At 40.7% G+C, this 27,997-nt stretch overlaps 1 protein-coding gene and 1 long non-coding RNA gene across 3 annotated transcripts in view; one reads left to right on the plus strand and one right to left on the minus strand.

The window, feature by feature from the left end:
• Positions 1–27,997, minus strand: part of Grem2 (gremlin 2, DAN family BMP antagonist) — a 99,148-nt gene that overhangs the window by 67,524 nt on the left and 3,627 nt on the right. The window contains exon 2 of one of the 2 annotated variants that reach the window (XM_076548011.1): positions 14,985–15,113. The exons of the other annotated variant lie outside the window; for it this stretch is intronic. Within the exon in view, the coding sequence (XP_076404126.1) occupies positions 14,985–15,094 (110 nt within the window). The 5' untranslated portion in view covers positions 15,095–15,113. The remainder of the gene's footprint in view (positions 1–14,984; positions 15,114–27,997) is intronic. 2 annotated transcript variants of the gene reach the window in all.
• Positions 18,209–27,870, plus strand: LOC143267835 (uncharacterized). Its single transcript, XR_013043413.1, has 3 exons — positions 18,209–18,400; positions 19,604–19,656; positions 27,595–27,870. It is a non-coding gene; the product is annotated as an uncharacterized LOC143267835 (long non-coding RNA).

Raw genomic sequence — 27,997 nt, forward strand, 5'->3', positions numbered from 1 at the left:
GATGTTTTATGGAGTAGCTTAAACATTTCAGGCAATCAGTTGTTTAATTTTGCCTCTGAGTAAGGTATATGCAAGGGAATGCTCTGAGAAGGCTTATCAGTTATAGCAAAGATCAACTGGCTCTCTACCAGCTTTATAACTCAAATAGAATTACAAGCCCCTTACCCGAACAGTACCTTTGTGGCCCAGAAAGCAAGCTTATCAATGCAGTGATGAGCAGAATAATCACGTTTGCAGTTAGGTCTATTAAAGACAAAAGAACTTATGTCAGCAAGTGCACCACTCAGTAATGAAGAACTCTAGAGGAAGTTCTTCTAGGGAAGGGTTGGGTGAAGATGAGTATATGCTTTTGGGGTGGATTCTCTGTACCACTATATGCTCTTGGATAGACAACCCTTACTCCAAGAACCCAGTGTTGAAACATGGTCCTCAACCCAAGGGGCTATCTGGAGGATAAGGTTCACAGTAGAAACTTCAAGAGGTAAGGCTTGGTCGGATGTCTTTTGTATGGTAGGTGTGATCTCAGAGGGAATATTGGGACCCTGTCCCCTCAGATCTCTCTCATTTATGTATTTATTTTATGTGCATTGGTGTGAAGGTGTCAGATCTCCTGGAACAGGAGTTACAGACATTTGTGAGCTGCAATGTGGGTGCTAGGAATTGAACCTGAGTCCTCTGGAAGAGCAGCCTGTGCTCTTAACCACTGAGCCATATCTAAAGCCCCCTTAGATCTCTCTTTTTACTTCCCATTCACCATGAGATGACAAGCATCTTCCATTACATGTTCTTCTCTTAATGTGCTCTGTCGCCAAAGGTAAGGGGAGCAGGGTCAATCATGGACTAGCATCTCCAAAACTGTGAGACAAGATAAATATTTCCTCTTCTTCTTCTTCTTCTTCTTCTTCTTCTTCTTCTTCTTCTTCTTCTTCTTCTTCTTCTTCTTCTTCTTCTTCTTCTTCTTCTCCTCCTCCTCCTCCTCCTCCTCCTCCTCCTCCTCCTCCTCCTCCTCCTCCTCCTCCTCCTCTGTGTAGTTTTGGTGCCTGTCCTAGACCCTGGATCTCACTCTGTAGACCAGGCTGGCCTCGAACTCACAGAGATCCACTGGCTCTGCCTCCCAAGTGCTGGGATTGAAGGTGTGTGCCACCACCCAGCATATTTCATCTTCTTAAGTTGCTTTATTTCAAGTATCTCCCATAGTCAACAAGTTCAGACAAATCCAGTCCCTTAAAAAACTCTATTGAGAAACAAGTCCAAAATTAAAATCATATTTTGGTCATTATGCTACTTTCCAACTCCTTGAGCTGTCTTCTCTTTGTGTCCTGCCCCTTCTCTTCCTCTCTCTCTCTCTCTCTCTCTCTCTCTCTCTCTCTCTCTCTCTCTCTCCTTTGCTTTTTTCGAGACAGGGCTTCTCTGTGTAGCCCTGGCTGTTCTAGATCTCACTCTGTAGATCACGCTGGTCTTAAACTCAAAGATCTGCTTGCCTCTGCCTCTCAAGGGCTGGGAATAAAGGTGTGTGCCACCACCACCCAACTTTCTTCTTCTTTATTGAATTGTAACATCCATCCTTCCATCTTAACTAAGGATTTTAGGGTCAATGTTGATTCTACCCACAAACCTTTATCTAAAAGATATCAATCTGTCATTTTAAAACCCCCAAATCTTACCCTTTCTGTTTCTAAAATAGGAGTTGCAAAGTCAAATATTACCAAGAATCAGAGAGTCACAGTCAAGCAGACTGGGGTCACTATATTAAAATGGAAATTTCTTGCCCTAATTAAAGCTGTCTGTCACCACTGACTTCCAGACTTCCAGAAAATGGAAGGAAATGGTCTTCACATTGTCAGATCTGCTGCTGAGTAGGATATCTTGGTGTCAAGCACATACTATTTAGAATACTCCATATTTGTTTTACCTTTTTGATTTTTCATACATATACCACAAAAATAAACAAACAACAAAAACAAGTGGATGAGAATATGCTTCCAGTGGTAACAGATCTGAGACTGCATAGTGGAAGTGAACACAAATCGAAGAATTACTTAATAAAATTTGTTTCAGCAACTTACTAGAAATGGCCTAAAGGACAACTGTTGCACATAATGTGTTACTACACCTAATTAAATTATTATTCACTCAACATCATAGCAACACTAATTTTATATTTTTAAAAAGTACACAGGAATAAAATCAAGAGGTGCCATGTTGAAAAGTTAAAATTAAACAAAAAAAAAGAGGAAAGAACAAAATCATAAGTCATGGAACATTGTTAATGAGAAAGCTCGAGAAAGGATATTTGCTTTACATAAAGTTTAGCCATACTTCTACCTGACCTATGAAAATAACTTTTAAAACATTCCTTCCAACTTCTTCTAGCATCAAACAAGCACACACTTTCTAGTGAATTCTTTGTCAGAGTCAACAACAACAACAACAACAAAATGCATGGCTTCAGTGGTGGGTACCAGTTCATTGATCTAGGTGGTATGAAATCTATCTTGTGGAATATTCCTTTACACTGTGTAAAGATGTGTCACTGTGATTGGTTTAATTAAGAGCTGAATGGCCAACAGCTAAGAAAGGAGAGTTTAGGTCAGACTTTTGGGGACAAAAAGGTCTCAGGGAAGAAGAAAGGCAGAGTCACCAGCCAGGCCCAGAAGAAGCAGGATGGTCAGTACAGAGTAAAGGTAACTGAGCCACGTAAAAGAACATAGGTTAAAAAATATGGGTTAATTTAAGTTATAAGAACAAGTTAGGAACAAGCATAAGCTAAGGCTGAGCATTCATGATTATTAAGAAGTCTCTGTGTGGTTATTTGATTATCTACAGTGAGACGTGAGATTGTATGTACTTTCTTTTCACATTGGTTCACTGTTCCACCTTCTTCAGCCGAAGAATACCTTTTGCTAATCTTGTCAATGAACCTTCCTTGTGCCTCTTGACTGAACTTCTTGGTTACCTCTGGGGACAGTGAGGAAGATTTCTGACAGGATGCATTATTTGCATCCCCATACATTTTCCCATTCAGATTTCAGGCAAACTACAAACCCTTGAGAATCATAGCTCTGGTTTGTTGACAAAACATTGTTATTATTATTTTTAACTATCCAACCACATGACAAGGCCATAGCCACAAAGACTGCCAAGCAACCCTGGCTGACCTAGTTAATACTGCAGTATAAAATGGAAGGGGGTGGGGTGGGGGCAGTCTATGAACACAAATCTGATTAAAATGAGAAGACTAGTATTTTTAATTGAATTCTTTGAAATAAAAACAACTGATTACATTTGATAGGGAATATATAGGAAATTAAAATTATTTCTTCGTAGAGTTTCATGTTCCTAATTATGATGAAACTACAAGTTTAAGTTCTAAATTGAAGTTTGCCAAATTCTGCCAGTTCCTTTTGCAATACCTGCTTTCAAATGAAAATGTGCCCCATAGAGAGCAGTGTGCAAGATTATTTTTAAATTTGTTTCCTATATGTTATGTATTATTACACACCTTGTTCAATTCTATGTATCCTATATGACGTGCCTTGCTCATTTCTATTCCCCCTCCCCCTTTTTTCTGTTATTGTTTTTGATACAATGCTTAAACTGGCTTCAAACTCTCTTTGTTGCCCAGATTGGCCATGACCTTATGGTCCTTGCCCCCTGGGTCTCTGAGTGTTGTAATTATGGACATATACCACCACATCCAGATTCTATTACTCTTTAGTGAGCAGGTCAATGAGATGCATATTTGAAACCTTTAGCCAAATTTTTCCAGATTATTCTGTGTCTCTACTTATAGGTAGTGTCAAAGCAAGTCCTTCCTTTAGACTGGGTCTTCTTATGTTCTTTTCCTAAGTCTGCAAAGCAAAGATCTCCTTTTCAATTTAGCTTTAAAATGGTCCCAGCACTGTCAATAACCAAATAAATAGTGGCTCCACTCCTGAAAATGAACACGGAATTGAGTCAACTATAAAATGATGTCTCCTCACTTATTTCAACAAAGAGAAGTTCTAAAATTAAAAGCATGTTTCTTTTGTCATGTGTCATACAGGAAAAGAAAGAAATCATAATGTGTTCCTAATTTAGATCCCTCTTCTTTACCACAGACATAACTTTCTCTAAAAGTAACACACACAACTATGATCTGCCACTCATGAGTCTGGAAGAGATTTCTTGTTTTCTGTTTTGGTTCCCACCATTTGGGCATTGCAAAGAGGTTGGAAGCTGAGTGTGGTGATGCATACCTGTAATTCCAACACTTGGGAGTCAGAAAGATCAGTTTGTGAGGCTAGCCTGGTCTACACAGCAAATTCTAGGCCAGCTAGGGCTCCAAATAAGAGCCTATCTCCAATTTAATAAAATTAATTTAATTGTATTGTCTATGTATCTATGCACCTACATAAGTAATGAAGGAAGGTGGGACAACAATTAAAGTGTATTTAGTTTGAACACATGTTGCAAACCAAAGCATTATAAAACATATATCCTTGAGAAATTGAAGTGTATAGCATCAGTCTTAATGGCAAGTTGAAGACGTTTGGCAATTCACAAATGGATGAGCTATCTAGTTAGTAATAGTAGCAAGTTTTAAATCATAAATAAATTATATATATGTTAATTATATATTCTATATATACTATTTTATATTATTATTCAGTAAGTTTATAGAAATTCACAATGAAAATGAATAGAACGCAGGCTAAATGCACATGAAAAAAGCTACAATTGTAGTCAATGAACTAAATAAATATCTTGCTTACTAAAGACAAAAATATCCAGGAACTTAGTCATCATTTCTTGAGAGTGCATCCTGAGTCTTTGTAGACATGTGAACTAACCAGCAAGCTGAAAGCTGGAGTGGGTGTTGCCGTGGACAGCTGAGGGGTGACATTTATTCCATTTCCATGACGTTAGAAAGATAAGTGTCTTTTGCTTTGATTGCTCATCTTAGGAAATTGGTATAGAAGCACTTGATAGGACACTGGTTAGCCTTGCAGGGGCTTTCTGAACAATGCTTCTCATTAGCCTGTCATATTTCCCAGTCAATTATTTTGTTTTGATTTGTTTCCAATTTGCCTCCACTCAGGCTCCAAGACCTCAATTTTACTGCTGGTAAATGAAATGAAATTGGAATTATTAACAGATGCTATGCCATAAATCTATATGTGCCTCTGCCAAGAGCACACAGCTTTAAGGTTGCTTAAGGAAGTTAATAAGATAATCACCTATAAAAAGAGATCTTGGGGTTAAACAGCGGGGCTAACATGGCCATACAGACAGCACCTCACCTGCTCAAGAGGCACATGGCAGCACCCCATTGTCTTTCAGATCATGATCTCTTAAATACCTTTGTCCAGTCCTACATGGAGTTTAACTAAAAATCTAGGATAGAGATTCAGCATGCCTTAATGAAGGAGAAGCCTCAGGTCAGAGGTTGGGATCTTCCTTTTAAAAAATGTTTTAAAATTTATTTTCAGTATTTTTAATTATCTCCTCTCTCTCTCTCTCTCTCTCTCTCTCTCTCTCTCTCTCTCTCTCTCTCTCTCTCTCTCTCTCTGTGTATGTGTGCGTGAATACACAAGTGACATGGCCACAGAGGCCTGATTACCCTGGAGCTGATCGTAAGCCACCGGCTGTGGGTGCTCAGAGCCTAGCTTAGGATCTCTAGAAGAATAGTACACTTTCCTAACCACTGCACTATCCCATAGGCCCAGGAATCTATATTTTAAAACTAGGGGAGTAGGGAAGTTGACTTGAGGATGTTCCATATCTCCCCTCCAAAGTAGAAGCTGAGCTCTTGTTCACTCTTGCACGGCTTCTGTGATCATAGGGAGAAGGATAGTTTAGTCCATTGAGTTGATGCTGTCAATCACATGTCCTTTATCCAGTGGGAAAAAAACTCCTTCACACTCGGGCTCTCATCTGCCTTCTGATACTCTCTGGTTGAGAAGATTCTCCCTCTTTCTCTGCAGACACCTCTGTGAAAGCAGGGGCGCTCCCAAGGCTCCACCTGCCCAGTTCTCCACTGCAGTGACATGCTACACAGGATCCTTCCTCCCACTGTCTATGAGATACTGGGAGATTGGTGAAGTCTATAAGGTTGTAAAGTTCACTTTTGAGTAGATGCTCTGATTATTCCTACAACTGATTTCTTTTTTAATTTGTCATTTCACTCAATGTATATCCAAGGAAAATATATGTCAGAAGGAACACACATTGGGGGTCAGAAGACACAGAGTAACATTGAACAAGACATTTTCCCAATACTATTTTCAAGGTCTTCATGTGTAACAATGTGAAAATAATTTCTGCTCCTACTTGACGGTAGGGAAATATGAGCTACATAGTGATGTCACTTGTGAACTATATAAGTGTGTAAAGCACTACAAGACATCAAGCCCATAAAGGGCTTGGATTGTCTTCTTCAGTTTGGCTCTTACTGACTACTCTGTAAACTCTAGCTTCTGAGGCACTTCCTCCACTCTTTCTCCCACGCTCCCCTTCATCTAACTCACCTGCACTTCCTTGGTGTCATAGCTATCTGTGAAGATGCTGTCTGCTCCCAGAATCATGCTATTCCCTTTCCCACACAGGGCTGAGTGAAGAACCAGCAAAGACAATGGCAGTGTATGTCATTTCCGTCACCAGAGATTTTCCATCCCCTCCTATTTGTGTGTGTGTGTGTGTGTGTGTGTGTGTGTGTGTGTGTGTGTGTGTGTGTTGCCAGAGGGTGAAAGAGTGTGTGCCCACATACACGTGAAGATCAGATGTCAATGCTGAGGCTTTCTTCAATTACTCTCCCCCGTCATTTTGAGACAATGTTCTCAAGGATCAGGAGCTTGCTGATTGGCTAGACTAGCTGACCAGCAAATTCCGTGGACCCTCCTTTCTCTGCCTCCACAGCTCTAGGATTACAGGTGCCTACTGCTGTGCCCAGGATTTGACATGAGTGCTGGGTATGGGCGCTTATGTCTTTATCCTTGCACACTAGGTCCTTTACCAACCGAACCATCTTCCCAGCCTCTGCTTTCTGTTCTTGTGGTTTCAGTTTTTTTCTTGGCCACAGGAAAGGGCTGGGGAGGGCACAAAAATGAAGCCTCCAGGCTAGGTACATGGCTCAGTGGTAGAACTTGTACCTGCGTTCCACCTCCAATCCTCCATCCTTATAAAGAAGAAGCTTCTGGTCCCAGTCTACTTGTTAAGCGCCAGATCTTCATTTAAGAATTCCCTATTGCTTGCTTACTTTAAGAGGGGCGTTTTGTTTGTTTGGCATCCAAAGTGTGTAGTGAGAGTCAAATCGGACAAGGAAATTACATAAAAGTGTGTTGTAAGCATGAGCTGGTATGCCAGGACTAGGAAGAGGATGAAACAAGACAGGCAGATGAGGTGATGTGTTTAAGAAGGTCCAGGACACTGTGATGACTGTCTTCTGGTGGTGATAAAAGAACGGAAGCCTACAAACTATTAGTATTGAATGGATGAAAGAGGGACATACAGAGAGCACAATCTGAGGACTAAAACTGAAGTTCTTAGATAGTGAAAGCCCCTGCACAGATACTGAGTGGATGCTACACCAGTCCTCTGTGTGAAGAACACATGGCTGAGTGATCAGGAGAAGGGAGCTTCTCATCAAATAAGCTGCTTCTCAAAATCATTTCTTCACTGGAGCTCTCAAAGGAAGGTTTAAAAAAATTTAAATACTTTTAAATCATAGGCCATGTTTAAAAATGGAGAAATAAAGCAAATCAAACCTATGTAGAATCAGAGCAGAAACCCCTTTCTGAGATTAACTCTAAAGATGTGGATGCATCTGAAACAGCTTAAAGACAAGCTTTCTCTGCCTCAACATAACACGGGGATGAGAAGGACTATGCAACAAGAAGGAATCATCTTCTGAGCATAGAGTTACTCACTCTCTGAGGACCATCCTCTGCCAAGAACAAGGATGCTATTAATACTTGCAAAGCTGCCGGGACTAGAAAACCATCACCAGCAGAAGTGCAAGTCCTTTCTGATCTAAGGTAATTAATACAGTTTGACTTTCTCCCGTTCTCTGCTTAGCAGAAATGGATGCTGACTCCCTTTCCTATGAGGGACAAAACAATCTCTAGAGAGACTTCTAAGGGAGTGACCTTAAGTCAATAGTGCTCTTTCTTCTGTGTGCCTCTTCAGTGATTAATGAGTTCTCCAAGTACAGAAACATACCCTGGGTGAAGCTCCGGTACCTGGTGTGGGAGTGTAAGGAAGGAGGTGGGTCCTGGGAGAAGAACAATGAAACAGGTTCCTAGCGACACCCCCATCAACCAAACAGCAAATACACAAAGATTGCATGTTGCAGAATATGACTTTAACTAGGCAAAGATGTGTTATATTTGTTTATGTTGCATTTTTTAACTATGTAAAGATGTGTTGCATTTGTTTTACCTTGCCTACCTAAGGCATCTGATTGGCCTAATAAAAAGCTGAACAACCAATAGCAATGCAGTAGAGGGATAGATGGGGCTAGAAGGAAGAGAGAATAAGTAGTAGGAGGAGTCTAGGCTGGAGGAGGAGAGAAAAAGAGAGAAAGAGAGAGTAACATCAGGGCCCCGCCAGCCAGCCTCAGAAGAAGTAGGAAAGTAGGACATACAGAATGAAAGAAAGGTAAAAATCCCCGAGGCAAAATGTAGATGAAGAGAAATAGGTTAAATTAAGTTATAAGAGCTAGTTGGAGCATAAGATAAGGCCAAGCATTTATAACTAATATTAAGACTTTGTGTCATGATCTGGGGGCCTGTGGTCCAAGAAAACTTGCTACAATTGTAGAAAATAGATCAATCAAGTTTCACTTTTGTACCTCTGTTACTTCCTTCAAAGAGAGTTGAAAGGCCTTTTCTGGCATGATTACAGATAAGATTTTTTTTTTTTTTTTTTTTTTTTTTTTTTTTTTTTTTTTTTTTTTACAGAGTCAAGTTAAAAAATGCTGGCTTTATTTCCTTACCCATCTCTGCTTAAAGACAGTTTTGGTGGAGAAATCACAATGACTCAAGATTCCTAGCTAGACCTAGTCATGGCTGCCTATGACTTCAGCTAACCAACAGTTTGTGGCTCACAAGTTCAAGGTCAGCTTGGGTTGCAGAATGAGTTTAGTTCCAGCAATTTGATGTAACCCTGTCTCAAAATAAAAAGTAAAAAGAAGGCTAGGGTTACAGTCCAGTAGTGGATCACTTGCCGAGCATATGTGAGGCTTTGGGTCCAATGTCCAGAAATATCTATTCCCCTCCCCTCCCAACACCAAAAAAAGCAGTAGTTCTTCCAAGGCTCTAGCCCACCTTCCTTTTTGACTGAAGTACATTAAAATGGATAAATGAAAGACCACAGTAAAATAGAGGGAGGCTCGGGCACATTTGAAAATCTATATGGCATATATTACAGATATTTCCGGGTCAAATGAACTGTTCTCTCTACAAGGATAATTTGACTGACTCTACCCTCCAGTACTGATTATGCTTTTCCTGCAGTGAATCTATGTCTTTCTTAGTCACACAGAGCAATACACAAGGGAGAGAACACAGATCGGCAGAAAACTAAGTCACTGAGAAACTTAACACTCAAAGATAATCATTTTTACAATTCACACTATATTTATAAAGATTTATTCCCAGGCTACTTGTTCAGCAAGTGCTTTAACCATTCAGCAATTTCCCTAGCCCCAAATGTAGTATAGACAATAGTGTATTTCAGACTGAAAATGTCCATTTGTCCACTTCATTTTGTTGTGCTTGCTTTTACATCCATTTGGGCAGTTCAATTTCTATTATTTGGTCTGACAAGTAGATTTGTTCAAATGGGAGTTGCCAGCACTCAGCCTTATCCTCTCTACCATTTCTGAGTATTCTAGTTTGATATCCTTGGCCTAGCATCTTCCTCTTCAATGGAAGACTAGTGTCCAGCTGCTCTCTGGAACTTACCATATCCTCATGCACAGGAACCTGGAAGAGCCCAGGTTCTCCCGAAGGCATTCTTCACTCAGTGATTAATAGATGAGGATCAATATCTGAACTTGCTCACCTCTAGGCTGCAATGAGTATAAGATATGTATTTTGCACTATTGTTCAGTGCTGTCCCACTGGATTAAGAGAGATTTCCCTGCTGGAATTGCTAACATATTAGATTGATGTCTGCTTTGGGGGATGCTCAAATTCTGGTCACTATTAACAGTCACTTTGGCAGCAGAGATTCTGAAAGAGTGGCTTGTAATTGTTGTTGCACAAATACTGTGGAAAATTCACCTAATCAGTGAATGGGTGTACAAAAGAACAGCCATGAACCACATACAATGCTACCCAAAATGACAGACTACAGAGGTGGTATACTACAGTAGTTCCAGAGATGATGGTGAAGCTGAAAAGCTCCATTGCCTAGTGACTGCATCCTGTCAACTGGGAACTGGTTATGTTCCTCCTGATTGTGATGAGATGAAACAAACATGCCTAACATTTTTCCAGATGGAAATCAACCTCCAGCCCACCAAGACTAAGGGAACAGCAGGAAGAGGAGATGGGAATAATGTAAGAGTTAGAGGGTAGGGAGGAGTCCTTTGAAATGCTATTTTTCAGACATGACATGGCTATTGTGTGCATGAACTTACAGTAACTATAGTTACCTGCACTAGACCTACAAAAGCCCAGGACAACCAAGATTCTAGCATAGATGAAAAGGTGCTCTTTGGGCCCCACCCCTCACTGAGAAAATATTGGCAGGTGATATCAACTGGGGGAGAGAAAATTGTTGTTTGGGGGGCAGTGTGACTACTTAGAGGAGTCTCATGATAGTGCATGGACCCACATCCGTGCATATATAGGCAGCACTAACTGGATTTACTGGGTTATTAAAAAAAGACATGAAGTCTGGAGGGATCAACTTGTATATGGGGAGAATAGAAGGTAGATTCGTTCCTATTTCATTTTATACTTTTATGATGTTCTCAAGAATAAAGAGAACATTTTAAAAGCTGTAACATTTACATTATGGACAGTGAAAAGTACTTGACCATATTGCTGGTCTATGTAGCTACTACACTGTACCTTTAATCATTATTTTAGAGGGTACTTCTAGTTATTTAAAAAAAAACAGTTACTGTAATATACCATGTGGATGTTATATGGACATTTTATTTCTGGTTCCCATCAACACACCACATCCAGTGACTGTGTAGGAACATTATAATGCTGGCACAATAACAAAACTGCCTAACAAAGCAATTTGCCAAAATGTTCCTATCCATATATAATGCAACACTTTGTTTTTACTTCCTATCCGTTCCGCATTTTATGTATTCACTGGAAGTCAGAGCAGTCACAGACCCATTTGCTTATTTACTTACTTATTTATTTAAGAGAAAAGTTATAGGCATTCTGAGTTTAAGCTTCTCTTTTGGGTAAGGAGGGTGCAGGCTCATGTTAGGTATTAAAAGTCAAGCCAGTATCTAAATCTATGTTCTTGACTAGACAATTATTCTTCTACAAAATGATGCTAGTATGTCAGAAATAAATGTGAGTTTGGATGAATGACGGGCTGAATTAAATAAAGCAACCTAAATGTCTCTCTTCAGCAGCAGGAGGGGCATATATTCCCTGCCTGAAGCTCACACATTATAGAATTCTACTGTGCTCTTCTCAATGCTCACATCCCTTTATTAAAATCTAGCTTGCTGGGCGGTGGTGGCACACACCTTTAATCCCAGCACTTGGGAGGCAGAGGCAGGAGGATCTCTGTGAATTTGAGGCCAGCCTGATCTACAGAGCGAGTTCCAGGATAGGCTCCAAAGGTACACAGAGAAACCCTGTCTTGAAAAAAAATTAGCATAAAGAACCCAGTAAACGATTAACTAATAAACTTAAGCCATTATGAAAATCTACTGCAAAAAAAAAAAATGCATGGGAATGTGATTCCTTCTCTTGAAAGAGTCAAAACCAACCAGAACGGTCTTGTATTGTAGTTAGTGACTTAATATCCACGTTTTCCTTCTGATCCTACTCTCCACCTTCCCAATTCTTTGCAGTCATCCTTCAGCATCTTTGAATTTGCTTGGAGATGAGTCTCTCTACAGGGCATTGCTTGGGATCTGAGAGTTGTAATTGCCTACCAGCTGACCTTTAGCAGGCTGGACTGGTGGGGCACAGTGATGTGCATAAATGGGTATGGTTCAAGGCAGAGTGTAGTAGGCATTCTGAAAGAGGTGCAAAGTCCTTAGGAAGGATGGAGGAAGGAAAGAGAAATTCTGGCAGAGGGAGAAGCTTGCTGGAACAGGTGGCCTTTAAGCTGGGCCTGGAAAGATGGGTAGGATTTCAACAGGCGGATGTTGGGTGGGGGAGGGAGAGACCAGAGCAGAGAGCAAGAGGGACACAGGAGAATGCAAGGCTGGCTCCAGTGAGGGGAGGGGATTGGCAGTGTAGTCAGAGGTTGAGGAGATGTGCATGCGGTGGGATGGAGAAAGATTTTTCCCCTCAAGGCCCAAGAGTTTCTATTTGGTGAACAGTGTTCTGTGAGCAGGGGAGTATCATAGATCTGCCTTTTAAGAACACTTATCTGAAATATAGTTGATCACATTTTTATTTATTTTGAGAGCAAGCATGTAGATACGCACATGCTATAGCACTTGTGTGGAGGTCAGAGGACAAATTGGGGGGCTCAGATCTTCCTTTCCACTGTGTGTTTCCCAGGAACCGAACTCAAGTCATCAGGTTTCCCCACTGAGCCATCTTGCTGGCCTATAGATTGCTGTTATTGAATGCTTTTCATTTTGCTGTACTCAGCCATTTTATTTTTAACATTTTGAGATGAAGTCTCACTATGCAACTCGGGAATTTCCTAAGTAGCTAGGGTTGGCCTTGAACTTGTGGTCCTGCCACCTCTATCTCCCAAATGCTTGAGATTAACAGTATGTACTGCCAGGGTACTGGTTTCTTAACTGACATCTGCTCAAGGAGAGTTCTCTGGCCGTTTATGCTGTCTTCTACAGAGTAACTAATAATGTTTTTAGCATGTACATGTTTAATTTTGATCTGTCACTTTTTATCACATGTCATTTTATCTCTGTCAATGTATCATTGCCTGTATAAGAGCATGGATCATACATTTCCTGTCCATTAGCATCTTCCCAGAGCTTTGCAGAGTAACCAGTATAGAATATTCCATTCACTGGATATTCATTGGATGAAGGAACTGAATGAAATATAGCTAACTTACCAAGAAAGATGTTGTATTACTTAGAGATATGCTTAGATAAATTATTGAGTGTCTAGCAATAGAGACTGAATGCAGGGCTCAACCTTACTGCATGTAACAACAACAAAAAATCTTATCGTTTTTAGATAGAATTTCCTCTTGCTTCCTTGACTCTTTCTTTCCTACATCTTCCACTTCCAACATTTTCTGCTCCTTATTTCAACTGTCAAGTCTGATAACTTTCCTCATGATCTGGAAAAGACTGGTCATAAGCCATGATCATGTGTATACATATGTGCACACACAAAAGGAGCCATGTAGGTCATTCAACAGCTTTTGAATCATTTTCAGTATCCAAACTAGTAGATTCATGTCCTTCCCTGAAACCTGGTGGTTTTTTTGTTTTGTTTTGTTTTTTGTTTTTGTTTTTTGTTTTTTTTGTTTTTTTTTTTTTTTTTTTTTTGCAAGCAATGGTGCTATTATTGATGCTTGGGATGGAAAGTAAATGGCTCTAAACACTACCAGAGGATGAAGTTCATTTTTAAAGTGTTTGAACTACCTAAAAAAAAAAAAAAACAAAAAAAAAAAACAGGCTGAGTCTACAAATGGCTATGAAATCATCCAGTCTTGTTCAACAGATATAAAGGTAGACAATAGAAGACTGGATTCTAGGATACAAAAGTAAGAACTGAACAGATGGAGGCTGATACTGAGAGATGTGCCATCTTGACACTGGAACCAAAGATATCTTTGAATAATCTGTAGGTGTCTCCAGGATAGAGAGAATGATTAGGATGACTGTTTGTTTGTTTGTTTTGAGACGACATCTTTCTTTGTAGTTCAGGCTGGCTTCAAACTTATAATTCTACCTCTCAAATAATAAGATCACAGATGTATGCCACAACTTGAGATGACTTTTTAAATTAAATTTCACCTAAAATGGAATATTACTAATTAACGCATCCATGATTTCTTAAGGAGATAAAACTAAAATTCTGAGTTTCAATTCATGTGTAAACTCTATTCACATGATGAGAGAGTATCTTCTAATTGGTTTGTTTTGGACCCATAGGTAGCATAAGATAGAATCCTAATGTCAGCTTTTCGGACATTTTGAAGATGAACACTACTTTCCAAAAAGATTGGCATAATATTTAAGCTTTAAAACTTAGTAATGAAAATGATGCTTTTCAGCTGTCTTCAAAAATAAACATAATTAGGGGCTGAGGATGTAGCTCCGTGGGCTGAGTGCATGCAAGAAGCCCTGAATTCAATTCTCAACACAGTATAAACCAGGCTTGGTAGGAGGAGCCTAGAACTGCAGCACTTGGGAGGTGGAGGATGAAGAATCATAAGGTTATCCCTGGCTACTTAGCAAGTCTGAGAGTATGTGATCCTGGGATAGATGAGACCCTGTCTCAAATAAACAAATTGGCATAGGTGGGGCTCCTCTGTTTCATATTGCCTGATGAATAAAATTTGCTGATCTTTTTCTTGACATGTTCCTCAGTGAGGTGGGGAGAGTTCAATGATTCTGAAAGGTAACAGAAACTTTCCCCAGGAACAGCTCTGTGAATGAGTATCCATGTGTCTCAAAGATGCTGTGGACTTTGGGTCCCCCGTGTTCTCCGTTGTGAAGCCAGGCAGTAAAGTCTCTTCAGTCTCCTCTTACCAGTGCTGTTGGGGAGAAATTTGCTCTCCTGACCCAAATACTAAGCCATGAGGCTTGACACTGAAGCTCATGTCTCCACTCACCCCTCTGAGTGTCCATCAAGGCTCACCTCAACTGTCCCTTCATTTGATAAGCTTTCTTCCCTTCTCTGTTCACCAGCAGTGACAAGATGGAGAAAGGGACTTGTCTTTGGTCATGGACACTCAGATCTTCTCCCATGACAGGTATCTTGTGTTCTCTGTGGAGCATGATAGTATGCTCAGTTTTCAAAACCACACATATCGAAAACTAACTCTGTTTCCACTGGTTATATGTTGGGATACCCTGGGTAAATTCACGTTACTGAGTCTCTGTGCCTCCCTCATGGAATTAGGTGAGGATTAAATAAATGATGAAGAAAATCAATTCGTAGAGCATGTGTCATGAACAGGTCTCAAGAGAATTGGTCAGTACTGGTGCTGCACTAATGTCCGCAAGTCACATTTTGATTTTCTCTGAACTGTGAGTTTTCTTGGGGAATCCTTAGTAGATCTCCCCCAGGTAGGAGCATCGAGAACATATCGGGTGCCCAATGCTCGGACATGAGTGGACGTGATTGCCCTGAGTCTGTTACGTAACATATATGATCTGACCAAGACTATGTGACATAATTGACCAGTCTGCACTTGTTTCATGTCCTTATTTGCCCTGCAATAGTTCCAGCTCTGCCTGTTATTCCAGGCAGTTTATTAATAGCAGCCCCCTCCATGTTCTGAAAGCTATCTAGTTTGGATGATAAATGTTACGATCACCCTAGTTTTGAGAAGATTCCCATCAAGTTGATTCCCAGAATCAGAGCTCCTCACCAAGCAGTGCACACACCGTACTCAGTGGTCATCGTGGGCAGAGGGCAGCCAGCTGCTGCATGTGACTGGAGTCATTTATGCAGAGGGAATGCTCAGCAAACACAGCTGGCAAGAGAATGGAAGGGCAAGAATCAGTTTGTTCTTTAGTCTCTCTTTCCCTGGAAATAAACTTGGGAAGGATATTGGGTGGGAATCTAAGAGGATGAGAAAAGCTTGCTGGAAAACCTTCTCTATAGTTTAAAATGATTGGCAGGACAATCCTGCATGGATAGAACATTCCAGAAAGCAGCAATATATCTAATAAATCCAAAACTGGATATCAGAAAAACAAAACAAAACAAAAAAACTAAACAAAGTGGGCATTTGCTAATTAGCACATAGCTGATAACCAGGACTTTAGGGAAGACCAACCTGGAATTCTAAATCTAGTTCATACGCACATGTCAGCATGTGCATGGCAGCTAAGCCCACGTTGGAAGTATGGACAAAGTGGGTGTCCACTTCACCAACACTCAGGCTCCTTCTCTTGACATTTTGCCTTCTCACAGTTGTGACCTGTCCCTTCCATGTCACCATTTCCCTTGTGTCCTCTCTTGTGGGCAAATTTGGGCAATTCAGGTTCACTTTTGGATTAATCTTTAAATATCCCTATAATAGTTTATTTTCCAAATCATATTCTGACTTATGAAACAAAAGTGTTATTCCCTATTAAAGGATTTTAGACTCCAGAAAACCCAGTGGGAAGGCAACCTGGGCCCGACCAATGCATCCTGGAGCTGTCTGGAGCAGGCCTATCAAATGGACAGAGAGCACAGGGAACTTGGTCTGAATGCCAGCTGCTCACTATTGGCAGTGTGGCTTTGGACTTTCAGTTGTAATAATGAGACCTGGCTCTTGGAGTTGCTTTGAAAAGTAAGTAAGATCGAATTTAGCATTTACTAGTGAGCCTGGTTCAGAGAGTAGCATGAAAGGCAAGAGCAAGTGCTTTGGTGGTTTATAGACACAGGGCTTTCTTTTGATGAAGGACAGACAACTTGACACTCTGCTTCTGAGGAACAAGGGTAACTAACAAGGCTTGCTGGTAGTCTGCAATGCAGTTGAAAGATTTACCTTGGTTCCTGGCATGATAAGTACCAAATTAGTTGTGGCTATCATGGTGGCAGTTAGTAGTCTTGACGGGCCTTACTGAACAATAGACACTGGCTTTATTGTACTTGTTACTATGGCATTGGGGGCATTCCTAAATCCAGTTGAGAGATAATCTTTCTTCCCTCCAGTATAATGCTGAACCCTGATTCGAATGCATCATTTCATGCATCATTTTCCATGAAGGAAAACTTGCTTGTGTTCAGGAGGGCTACTGTGTTTCTTCAGGGGCCCATCCTAACCTTAATTGTCCCACTTGTTACTTCCCAAAGGTCACTTCTGTGCACCAACCAGGTTTTACAAGGTGAATGGTCTGTTTTTAACATGCTGTCGAGTACTTCACTCAGTGAAGGCCTTGTTATGAAATAGGGTTTCAACTCAGCTGCCACTAGTCACGTAGATGTACCCAAACTTGTACTCTGATAGAAAAATAAACATTTGATTAGCTCCTTGTACATATGTGGAGGAGAAGCGGGGGCGGGCGGGGGGGGGGACCAAAAAGAAAGGAAACTGACCTCTGGGCAGTCACTTTCTCAATCTTCCATTCTGGCTGGTGTTCAAGTACATAGAGGCTGGACACAGCACACCTGCCTGCCCTGCTTTCTCCTACACTAAAATCCAGCCAGCACCAGATATGGAACAAGAAACAGAGGGCACGGTGATGTTACTGTGGCACATTTCCTCGGACCACACAGTTTCCAAAGAACTGTACCTGAAGGTGACTTGCTTGGATTCCAATAATCTTTGGATTTTTATGATTGTAGTTACAGGACTTCAAGAAAGAAAAGAAAAGGGCTGGACCAAGCCTTTAGCTCAAGAGTACAGCAAAAGACATCAGTCAGAGCTTAGAGTGAAGAGCGCGGGCCGCAAAGGTGACGACTTTCGAGACCCAAGCCTGCAAATCGTCGGGAAGGCACAGCTGCCAGCAACCCTAAGTTCCGATGTGTCACAGAACCCTAGTGGGGGTGGCACTGCATGCCAAAGTGACATGTGACAACCAATCAGGGAAACTGCTGAGGACAACGAGCTGGCTTTGTTCTCCAGCGTGGTGCTTGCTTGTGTGACAATCCTTGCTAAGTGAAACTAGTGACTCAGAATCTCCTCACCCTGTTCCCATTTGGTTTGCTCACAGGTTGTCTAGACTGTTTGGATGGTGGTCATGGTGTGGTGGTGGTGGTGGTATGGGGGTGAGGATGGCCTCATACATTCTGAGTGTGTGTGTGTGTGTGTGTGTGTGTGTGTGTGTGTGTGTGTGTGTACCACACCCATGCAGGTGCCTGCAGAAGCCAGATGAGGGCACCATATTCCCTAGAGCTGCTACAGGTGGCTATGAGATGCCAGACATGGGTGCTGGGCACAGAACTCAGGTTGTCTGGAAGAGCAGCAAGCATTCTTAGCCATTGAGCCATCTCTCTAAAAGCCCTTGGTTTTTTATTTTATTTTATTTTTGAGACAGAGCCTTGATAGTAGCCCTGATTGGCCTGGAACTTTCAGCAATCCTTCTGCTTCACATTCCCATAGGCTGAGATTACAGGTATGTACTCAGGTTATTGTGCACATTACACCTCATTATTTGGCAGTTCCTGGGGATTGAGTGCAGGGCCTGGCACATGCTAAGCAAGCATTGGACCACTGAGTTATACCCGCAGCTCTTGCCTGCACTGTTTGCTTGCTATTATTTTATTCACATGTTTGTTTTCACAAGTGAGCCCTGCAAGATAGGGCTACGTCCTGTTCGTTTTATGCTTCTAGTGCCTGGCACACTCAGAAATCCAAGTAAAAACCGGTGAAACATGCCAAAATCAGAACTTTGACAAAAGGGCTTACATTCTAAACCAGTGACCAACACGTTGGCGCTATCTGTGACTTTGTCACGTTTCAGCGGGGATCCTTACTTCCAATCTACATGCTGTCAGTTTTCAAGCATCCACAGAGCGTGGTCTAAATGTCTACCCCATGCCAGCTACTGAGGGGCCTATGCAGATGGAAAGCATTTTCTCCTTTCCTTTTGCAAGATTAGTCTCTGTCATGAACCACACTCTATATTCAGAAGCCATCCTAATAAATATCGCTGGGTTGATTTGATAGCTTTGGCTGTCATTTGAAACAGAAAATCAGTCCAACCCTAGTGCAGTTAATATCGGTTCGAGAGCTCCAAGCCTCAGTTGGCCAATGTTTTCATCATATGGAGACAATCTGAACTTTACTGCCATCAGAAAACAAAGGCAATATCGAATGCAAGAATTAGGAACGCATATCAGCTTTCACAGCACTTTTTTGGTGATTATAAAAGTAAACTTTTGTGTTGCCATGAAAAGAATTTCTAGTAGCCAAACTATTGTGCTGGTGGGTGGTGAGTATAGAGGCCTCAGTGGCCTCTCTGCCTTTGATCTTTTGAATTTCTGAAGTTGTGAGATTTTGCATGCTACAGTGATAATCTGGGAAAACGTACAACCACTATAAAAGGTCATTTTTCTATTAGTCCAGGAATAATCTCTTATAGCAAAACCACCTGACAGAACCATGTGGGCACATATCACCCGTATGAAGACCAAAGATATTTTTTACAACTGGGGATTATTTTCTTCCCTTTGTACAAATCCATATGGTGCCTATTCCCACATCAGTCATCTGTAGTGCCGTCTCAGTCAGCTCCAAAAATAGAATTGAAAATGTTTGCTCCCGATTTCTATAAAAAAAATACAACTTCATATTAGTTGTTCTATTTTTTCCACAGGCACACTTCTCTATGTAATGGCATGTCACCTTAACTGGAGTTAGATGATAAAAGTGAGTAAAGCCACCATGAAATATGGGTGCTCTGCTCTGGACACACTCTGCTCAATCTTTCCTCCACCCCCTGCTGCTTCCTCTTCTAGAATTAATTGTCTACTTGTCCTTTCAAAGGATGATACTTGCTCCACTATAAAGCCTGCTGAGTGTCATAGTCAATCTGGGGACACTGGGCTGCAGTATCTCCTCCAGCCAATCTGCCTGTCCATCCATCTTCCTACCCACCCACCCATCCACTTATCATCCAATGGAGAGTGATTGAAGAGTGCATCCACTATTTACTGGGGATCTTTCCCTATGGGGATGTCTGGCTGTGGTATATGTGCTTCCAGAAATAAAATGGAGAGAGAAACATTCTACCAATATGCCCGTCTAAGAAGAGCAGAGTGCTTCTCTCCAGAGAGTGACCTTCCACAAACAAGTAGGGGGAGACTCTGACAGACTCATTTCTTTCCTGAGTCCTGTCCAGAGGTTTCATCTGCTAGTTAAAGGAATTCTAAGTATGATCAAATAAGCCGGTCCAAATAAGGCATTTGGACGATAGGAGACAGTGGTTTGGGAGTGGGAGACAACTTGAGCACATGTATCACAGAGATAATCCATTCTAATGCCATACAAATCCTTTAGTCCAAACAGAGGGGAGGAGGAGAGTCACTGCTCTCACTTAGGGAATCCCAAACTCACTACAGTGCCTGGAAAGTCATGAGGGAGTGGCAGCGGCTGCCACCGCTGAGTTAGCCCCAGCCTAGCTGAAGACACTGCTGGGTTTCTAGAAGAGATTGGGGCCGTTTCACTGGAGCTCAGCCTTGGGGAGCCTAAACTCTGAGATGAGTTAGTGCTGAAATGAACAGTGGAAAGCAAAGATCCTATTTAAACAACAATAAAATTTTCTATGAAATCTACTGTCATCAAGTGCAGTGCTTTTCCCCAGCTTGGGCAAACCTCTGACAGTCTGTACCTTAGACCTCTGTGTAAATTGCTTTGTAGCATTTTATGCTCTGTTGATTTAGGCTCCTTAACAGTAGAGTCCAGTAAGGGAGCTTTGTGTAGGAGAAAGGATGGTGGGGAGGGAGCCTGTATTCTAGCACTAGTTCTACAATGAACAACCAGCTTGTAGCTTGGAAAAACAGGAGACTTCTGTGCTAATGCTATCGTGGCTATAAACCCAGTAGACTAAATAAGTTATATCCCTATCTAAAGCTCTAGGATTTATAACACATCAATCACATGAAACATGCCATGAAGAGGAAGAAAATCGTGACAGCAGCACACAGCAGGATCCGCCCACTTCTCAAGGACTGTTCCTGAAGACTTCCTTGGAAATGACATTTTGCTTCCCCCAAACTCAGGAGACTTTATTTGCATAATTCTCTTGCTAGTGCCCTCCACTCTTCACCTTGTGTCCTCATTGTTGACACACATGTCTGGCCTTCCTTATGAACTCTAAGCTCCTTCAAAACATGGTCCATCTTTTGATCTCTTGCCATGTCTAGCCGTAGTTTCATAAATACTTGTTGAATGAATCAATGGTTCTGCGAAGAGTGCCTGATTAGCTCTTCTTTCAAATAATTATTCTTTCTACTTCAAAGATAAAATTGAGATCCAAACACTCCGACTTATTTATCTCAGTTTACAAAATTGAAGTCTCAGTTCTAAAGTCCTTGGAGTGATGAACTGTTCTTTTAGGAAACCTTCATGGACATCCATTCTGATGCCTATTTCATTAATATCCAAAGCCTGAGCAATAGTAATAACAATAACAACAATAATGATAATATTAACTATACCAAGAACAATAATAACTGAGCTTTTGACTAGGTCACCTTTCCAGCTCAGAACATGGTCTTTGGGAGAATATTTCAGATATAAACTGAGTAAAACCAGAAACATTCTTTTTTATATTATTTCCCCACAATTTTATTATTTTAAAAAATGCAGTCACTCTTTCTGTAACAATAGTGACCTCTATGTGTAATATCTTGTTATTCATTCACTTGCCAAACATTCAACATCATAATTCAGGTATAATGTAACATATTAAAGATATAAAGATGAGAATAATATAGCTCCTTCAAAAGCTGACAGTGCAGGAGAGAAAATAAAATTATGAAAACAGCACTTGGATATAGCATGGGTCTCTGAACATAGACAGACTCTCACTTTTCAGGGCACAAGCTGTACCTGACTGTTAACTATGACCCCGAGTCATCTAATTTATCTTACTGGAAACTATTGATGTTTAAGACCAAATGTTAAAAATATAAAGACATGTGCCATGAGGTATTCCGACAAGGACTTTTCTTTTGTGACATGGCCATCTGGCTCAAGCCAGAGAAATTCAAACAGAGGAGAGACAGTCTGTCTACATTCCTGTTTTTTTTTTTTTTGAGCATGTTGAGCTTCCATGGTGGCTAGTGCCACCAAGACCTATCTCTGTATGAGATGCATGCCCCATTCAACCAGATCCCATTCATCCCATCCTCCAGCACAAATATTTTTGGCTCACATTTCCAATGATGGCAATTGCAAGTGTTCGGAAAGCTGCCATCTAATAAGCCCAACTTACTACCTGTTGAAGGAGGTTTTTATGTTTTGTTCCCTAAGACCCCCTTTTTTGGTGGTTAAAGTCCAAAGAATACTTCTCAGAATAATTCTAAACTAATAAAATATAGGATATTTAAAGATATACCCATATATGTACACAATTAATAATAATCATAAATAAAAGCACCTGAATAAGGCTAGCACTAAAGAATACGATGGTTTGAGGTGAAGGAGAACGTCAGTCATGTTTTAGGAGATATGTATAAGCATAACATCAAAATAGCTTTTGATTCTCCACAACTGTGTCCACACTACTATTATCTGATGTGTGTGTTGCTAGGGTAGGATATTTCAACTACCGACCATAGAATACAAGATGCAATTCTTACCCCATTTGAGCCCATTCTGTTCACAGTATCCCCTGTATTTTCATAAGACTTTGAAAGCAAAATATATAAATAAATAAATAAAAATAAAAAAAAGAAAGTCTGAATCTTTTAAAATATGCCCTCTAAGTTAAACACAGTGCTTCACATCTGAGACTAGACAGCCAGAGCCAAATCTGTGAATTCTGGTCTAGCCTGAGCTGTGTAGCAAGACCTTGTATTACAACAACAACAACATGCTGTCTGAAAATAATACAGAGCAAATTAGTCTCATTAAACTCTACAGTTTCTCTTAAGTTTTCCATTCGAAAACAATGATGGTATTCCAAAGTTTCATTGGCATTATCTCTTTCTTTTTCACCAGGAGGAATTTCTTAACTTTCAACCTTAACAATGAAAAGTCAGAAAATGAGCATGAGTTCCAAAATGTTACAACCAATCTGCACAGTCTCCTGGGAATGGAGGATAAACTCACAGTAGTGCCTCAGTAACAGCTATGATATTTTCCTTCACTTGGGAAAAAAAATCTGTCAGAATAGTTGACTTCGTATTTTTAATGTTTACATTATGGTGAGATATGTTTGTAAAGAGAACTGATTTTTAATGTTCACTTGACTTTCTTACTAAAACAATCATTTTAAAGCATTAAGAGGTATATTAAGGCAAAAAAGGTATTAGGTATATTAAGGCAAAAAAGCAAGAAAGGAAAAAACGGAGGGAGGGAGGGAAGGAAGGAGGGACAGAGGGAGAAAGGGAGGGACAGAAGGAGGGAGGGGCATAGAGGAAGGATGGAGGGGGAAAGAAAGCAAAAGAAAGAGGGAAGAAAGGAGAGAGAGGGAGGGAGGGAGGGAGGAAGAAAGGAAGGAAGAAGGAAAGAAAGAGAGAGAGAAAGAAAGAAAGAAAGAAAGAAAGAAAGAAAGAAAGAAAGAAAGAAAGAAAGAAAGAAAGAAAGAAAGAAAGAAAGAAAGAAAAGAAAAGAGAGGACTTATCCCAGGGCAGATGACAAGTTTTTCATTTGTTTAGCTTCTGGTAGATATGTGTGTTTGAAGCATGAGACCATATCTCCTAGGAGATAAAGGACAGCTCTAAATTAGGTGTAGCTGGATAGTAGTGGATTCAGACCAGATACAGTTTGTTATGTACCAGTTCTGGTCTGGGAAATAAAACTTTGAATAAGAAACAGTCTCTGTCCTCCAGGACCATTTGAAAGTGAGTGAGTGGAGGTTGTAAGCAAAATATCACACAGGAAGTTACAACCCATGCTCAGTTGGATGGAGGAGTATGTAGAATGAATGTAGACTGGAATAAAGAAAAGATTTAAACTACTATAATGAGTAGACTTCTATTGTCAGGCAGCCTTGATAATAAGGTAAAATTCCCACTACATTTTCAGAGTGTTCTGGATTATGACTCCCACCAAATATGTTTGTTTTTTCCTATGATACTGAGCTCTTAAAGGAACCTTATCTTCTTTACTGTGATAATCTATACCCTTGCAGAGTGTTCTGTAGACAGCACCTTCTCAGTGCTTACTTAGGAATACCTGAATGAAAGTCAAGGAAGGTGGGTTTGAAACTGAAGGTCTACAACAGCTTGATTCATAAGATTCTTTGTGTGGGTGAGTGTCATATGTGTGTGTGTGTGTGTGTGTGTGTGTGTGTGTGTGTGTGTGTGTGTGTGATTGTGTGTGTTTATGTGTGTGTGTAAGCCAGGAGACTACTTCAAGTGTTGTTTTTCAGATGCCATCTACCTTGATTTTTGAGACAGCATCTCTCATTGGCCTCATGCTCACCAAATGGGTGAGGTTGGATGACTGGCAAGCCCAGGGATCTACTTTTCTGTCTCCTCAGCTATGGAGGTACAAGCACACTCTGCCCTATGGGTTCTAGGGGTTGAACTCAAGGTAAATTCTTTACCAACTGAGCTATCTAACATGTGACATTCTGAAAGCCTGAAGTCTTGGTAAGTCTGTCTGTAAAATGGGGATGATGGTGATGATGACAATAATAATAGCTAGAACTTTTGAAAAAAACTGCACGATATCTACAAAATATTTAGCAAAGTCACATTTGATGCTACTGCTTTGACAGAGGGAAGAGTATAGACCTGAAGTCAGAGGTGGGATGAGGCACAATGATGCATTCTCATTGTCTCAGTGTAAGGAACTCAGGAGAAATGGTAGGCTTTCTGGGGAAATGTGTGAGCATAGAAACCAAATCACGTTACTTTGCCAGGTTAAGTTTTTTTTTTTTTTTTTTTTTTTTTTTTTTTTTTTTTACAATATCTGGATAACGCTCTTCTAGATCAAGAAAGTATTAATATGACAATGCTCTTCTAGATCAAGAATGTATTAATCTTATTTCATTCTCTGAAACAAAACGACATTTCTAGTCTGCCTGCTCCAAAGTTTTGGAGGAAATGAGACTCATATTCTTCGCTGCGATGAAGTCTTAAATAAGCATTCCTAAAATCCATACCTCTGTGTTACTCAAAGGTTTAAGAAGGAACAGTTTTGAGTAATCTCTTTCAGTACAGAATCTGGTCCCAAGACATGAAGCATGCTCTTGCTCAAGAGACTGCCATAACTACAGCTCTCAAATAAACTGAAGGCTCAGTATGTTCTCATGTATTTACTTTATGAAATACAGCATGGGCATGTAACTAATACACTCATTTGGATATACACCTAAATCACTATTAAAAGCACACATATAATTTTAATGTTGTTGCACAAAGAGGTCCAATAGGTATCTGTGAAATATATGCTTATACGATTGAATGAATGGTTAAATTTGTAGTTATTTAATGTTGTGGTTACACAAACACTCTTATTAATACCTGAAGATTTTATGTGTTTTTTATCATCTGGCATGTGGCATACACTCATCAAGTGTTACAGGTTTTCACAAATTGTAGGTTTTCAAATGAGGAATATGGGGAAATTAAAGATCTCTTGAAAGCTAATGAAATTTAGATTCCTAGCAGAGGTGATTGGTGAAAAAAAAAATCTCGTTTTTACAACTACTCACTTCTCATTAAATATAAATCTATCTATCAGCTTTCCCCCAATGCAACTAATGTAATTAGTAAATATAATGACATTCATGTTACAATGTTATATAACTGCAGTAAAGCAATTAGAGGCAAATGCTTTTTCTTGGATGTACAGTCTACCTTTCTTTCAGCCTTGAGTCACAGCTAAGGAGCCAAGTTTTAAGGCAGACAATATTTGAACTGAATGATGTCAACTTTGAATTTCATATGAGCTAGTCAGGTGGTCCCCTGCCCAATGTCTTCCCTCCCACTTGCTCTGAAACTAAATGAAGTACAGTGGAGGAGAGTGTTAGGCTGGGACATGTGTGAACCCAAAACATGAGAGTCATTTTTGGGAGTAATTTTAGTCTTGGCCTCATGTTCTTCAAATTCTCCCCCTCTAGAGAACTTCCCTAAAGCTATGCATTCCCTCCATTTCCAATTTCTTGCATGAAAAATTCAGAAAAGGCTTTTTAGTGAACTGTTTCCACAAATATGTCCTCTTACTAGGGTTATTGTACCAGCTGGAATGCTCTTACTATAAGTTTTGGGGTTTTTAAAATTTCAATGTAATCTTAAAAAAAGAGAGACACAGACTGTGGTTTATTTGGCTATCTGAGGGGGATTGGGGGTGGGGTGCTAAGCCACAGTAAACTGAAAAGCAGCAGTTGAGGTTCTGGGTCTTAGATGAGAGGTGATAAATCTCAGACAATTTCCCATCTCTGGAATTAGTGATTTCTCTCTCCCTTGCTATGCTCTGTTCTTCCAGAGGTGTGCCTGGCTCCGACATGAGGGCCCCGAATAAATCTCTCCCCTCCCACAGAACTTCTCCAGCATCGAGACACCACACACAGTTCTAGAGAGCAAGAGGGAGTGTGACAGACATGAACCCAGCTTTAAATGAAGGAGGAGACAGACACACAGTGACCCCACTCTTCTCCCAGACACTAAGGAATCTTGATTTTGTCCTTGAAAACCTCTTTTCTTTGATTCAAGGGCACCACACCTCCAGCAGAGTACAGTGGCCCTAGAACGAAAGTAGATATGAATACTTTCAAGGTCTCATTCATGCACACATGGGCAGCTCCCTGAGCCTCCTGTAATCCACCCTATGAGCTTGGAGCCATGCTATCTTGACAAAACTACCTTGGCTTCCTTTTCTCTGAGGCCTCCATCTGTCCCTAACCCAGTGGACCCCAGGCCTTCTCACTCACAGGGAACCATAGATTTCCCAGAATGAGACTGCTCTGTGATCTCCAGTGTGGGTTCCAAAGCCCCATTCTGAGCTTCTCCCTGAGCCCTCACATACAGCAGTGATTTGTATGGTGGATGAACCAAAGAGACAGTATCTGCCAAAGCTACCAGTCTACACTGCTAAATAACACCTAATGAGGACACCTGTCCACTTAGAAGTCACCACTGCCAGTTATACCCCATAAGAGCGATGTATTCTTTCTTCTATGAACATGTAGAGCGTGGGTTCTCAGAGCCATCTGATAAAGACAGCAATAAATCCCAATAGCCAGGAAGGAATTCGACTATAGTTGGGAAGGGCTAGGTTTAAGCATCTCTGAGCTCTTAGAGATAGATGCCTGACTCTTGTTTTTGTTAGCACATCTTGGGTTCTGGCTATCACTGAGACAGCTTATTTCACATCTCTACTTTTAAAAGCTCAGATTCCAAAAGTATTACTGATTATGCAGAGGCCTTGGACGTATACTTGAGACATGCTTACAATAATGTTTGGTTCTACTGATGAAGCAGCAGCAGGAACAAACAAAAACCAGCTATTATTCTTGGTGAAGCCTCGAGGAAGCCCATTCTTTCTCTTTCTCTTGTCCCTATATTTGGTTTCCCGTTCTTTCATCTCCTAAAAGTTAAAGAGGGCTTGAGTAGAATCAACAGGTGAAGCCAGCTAAAAGAAACAGAAGCTGGGCTCACTAATAATAGTTTGTTGCTCTCCTTATTTCAGGCAACTCGAATTCTGAAGCAAAACCAGAAACAATCCCCCTGGGTGACGTACCTCTTCATAAGACTCCTGACTGTGTTTTCCAGAGGGAGAAGGGTACAGAAACTTGAACAGGCATTCTGTAGTCATTGGGAAATTGGTGTAAGCGCAAGAAGAGGTGTCACTTTATTTCTGAGTTTGCGTGCTGCCCCCTTCTGGCTTATATGCCCAGACTTGTCAGCACATCAAACCTGTTTATTTCAACCCCACACCTGTGTGTGTGGTGTACCTGGGAACACAGAAAAGAGTGTTGAAAATATTCAGGGCATCTCATCAAGTGTATATCCTTGAGGCTCATCAGAGGAAATAGGCTCATTTTCCCTGCAGCTCCTGGGTCTCATTTGAGGCGGCCCACCATCACAGAATC

The sequence above is a fragment of the Peromyscus maniculatus genome, chromosome 11 (assembly GCF_049852395.1).
Source record: "Peromyscus maniculatus bairdii isolate BWxNUB_F1_BW_parent chromosome 11, HU_Pman_BW_mat_3.1, whole genome shotgun sequence".
NCBI lineage: Eukaryota > Metazoa > Chordata > Mammalia > Rodentia > Cricetidae > Peromyscus > Peromyscus maniculatus.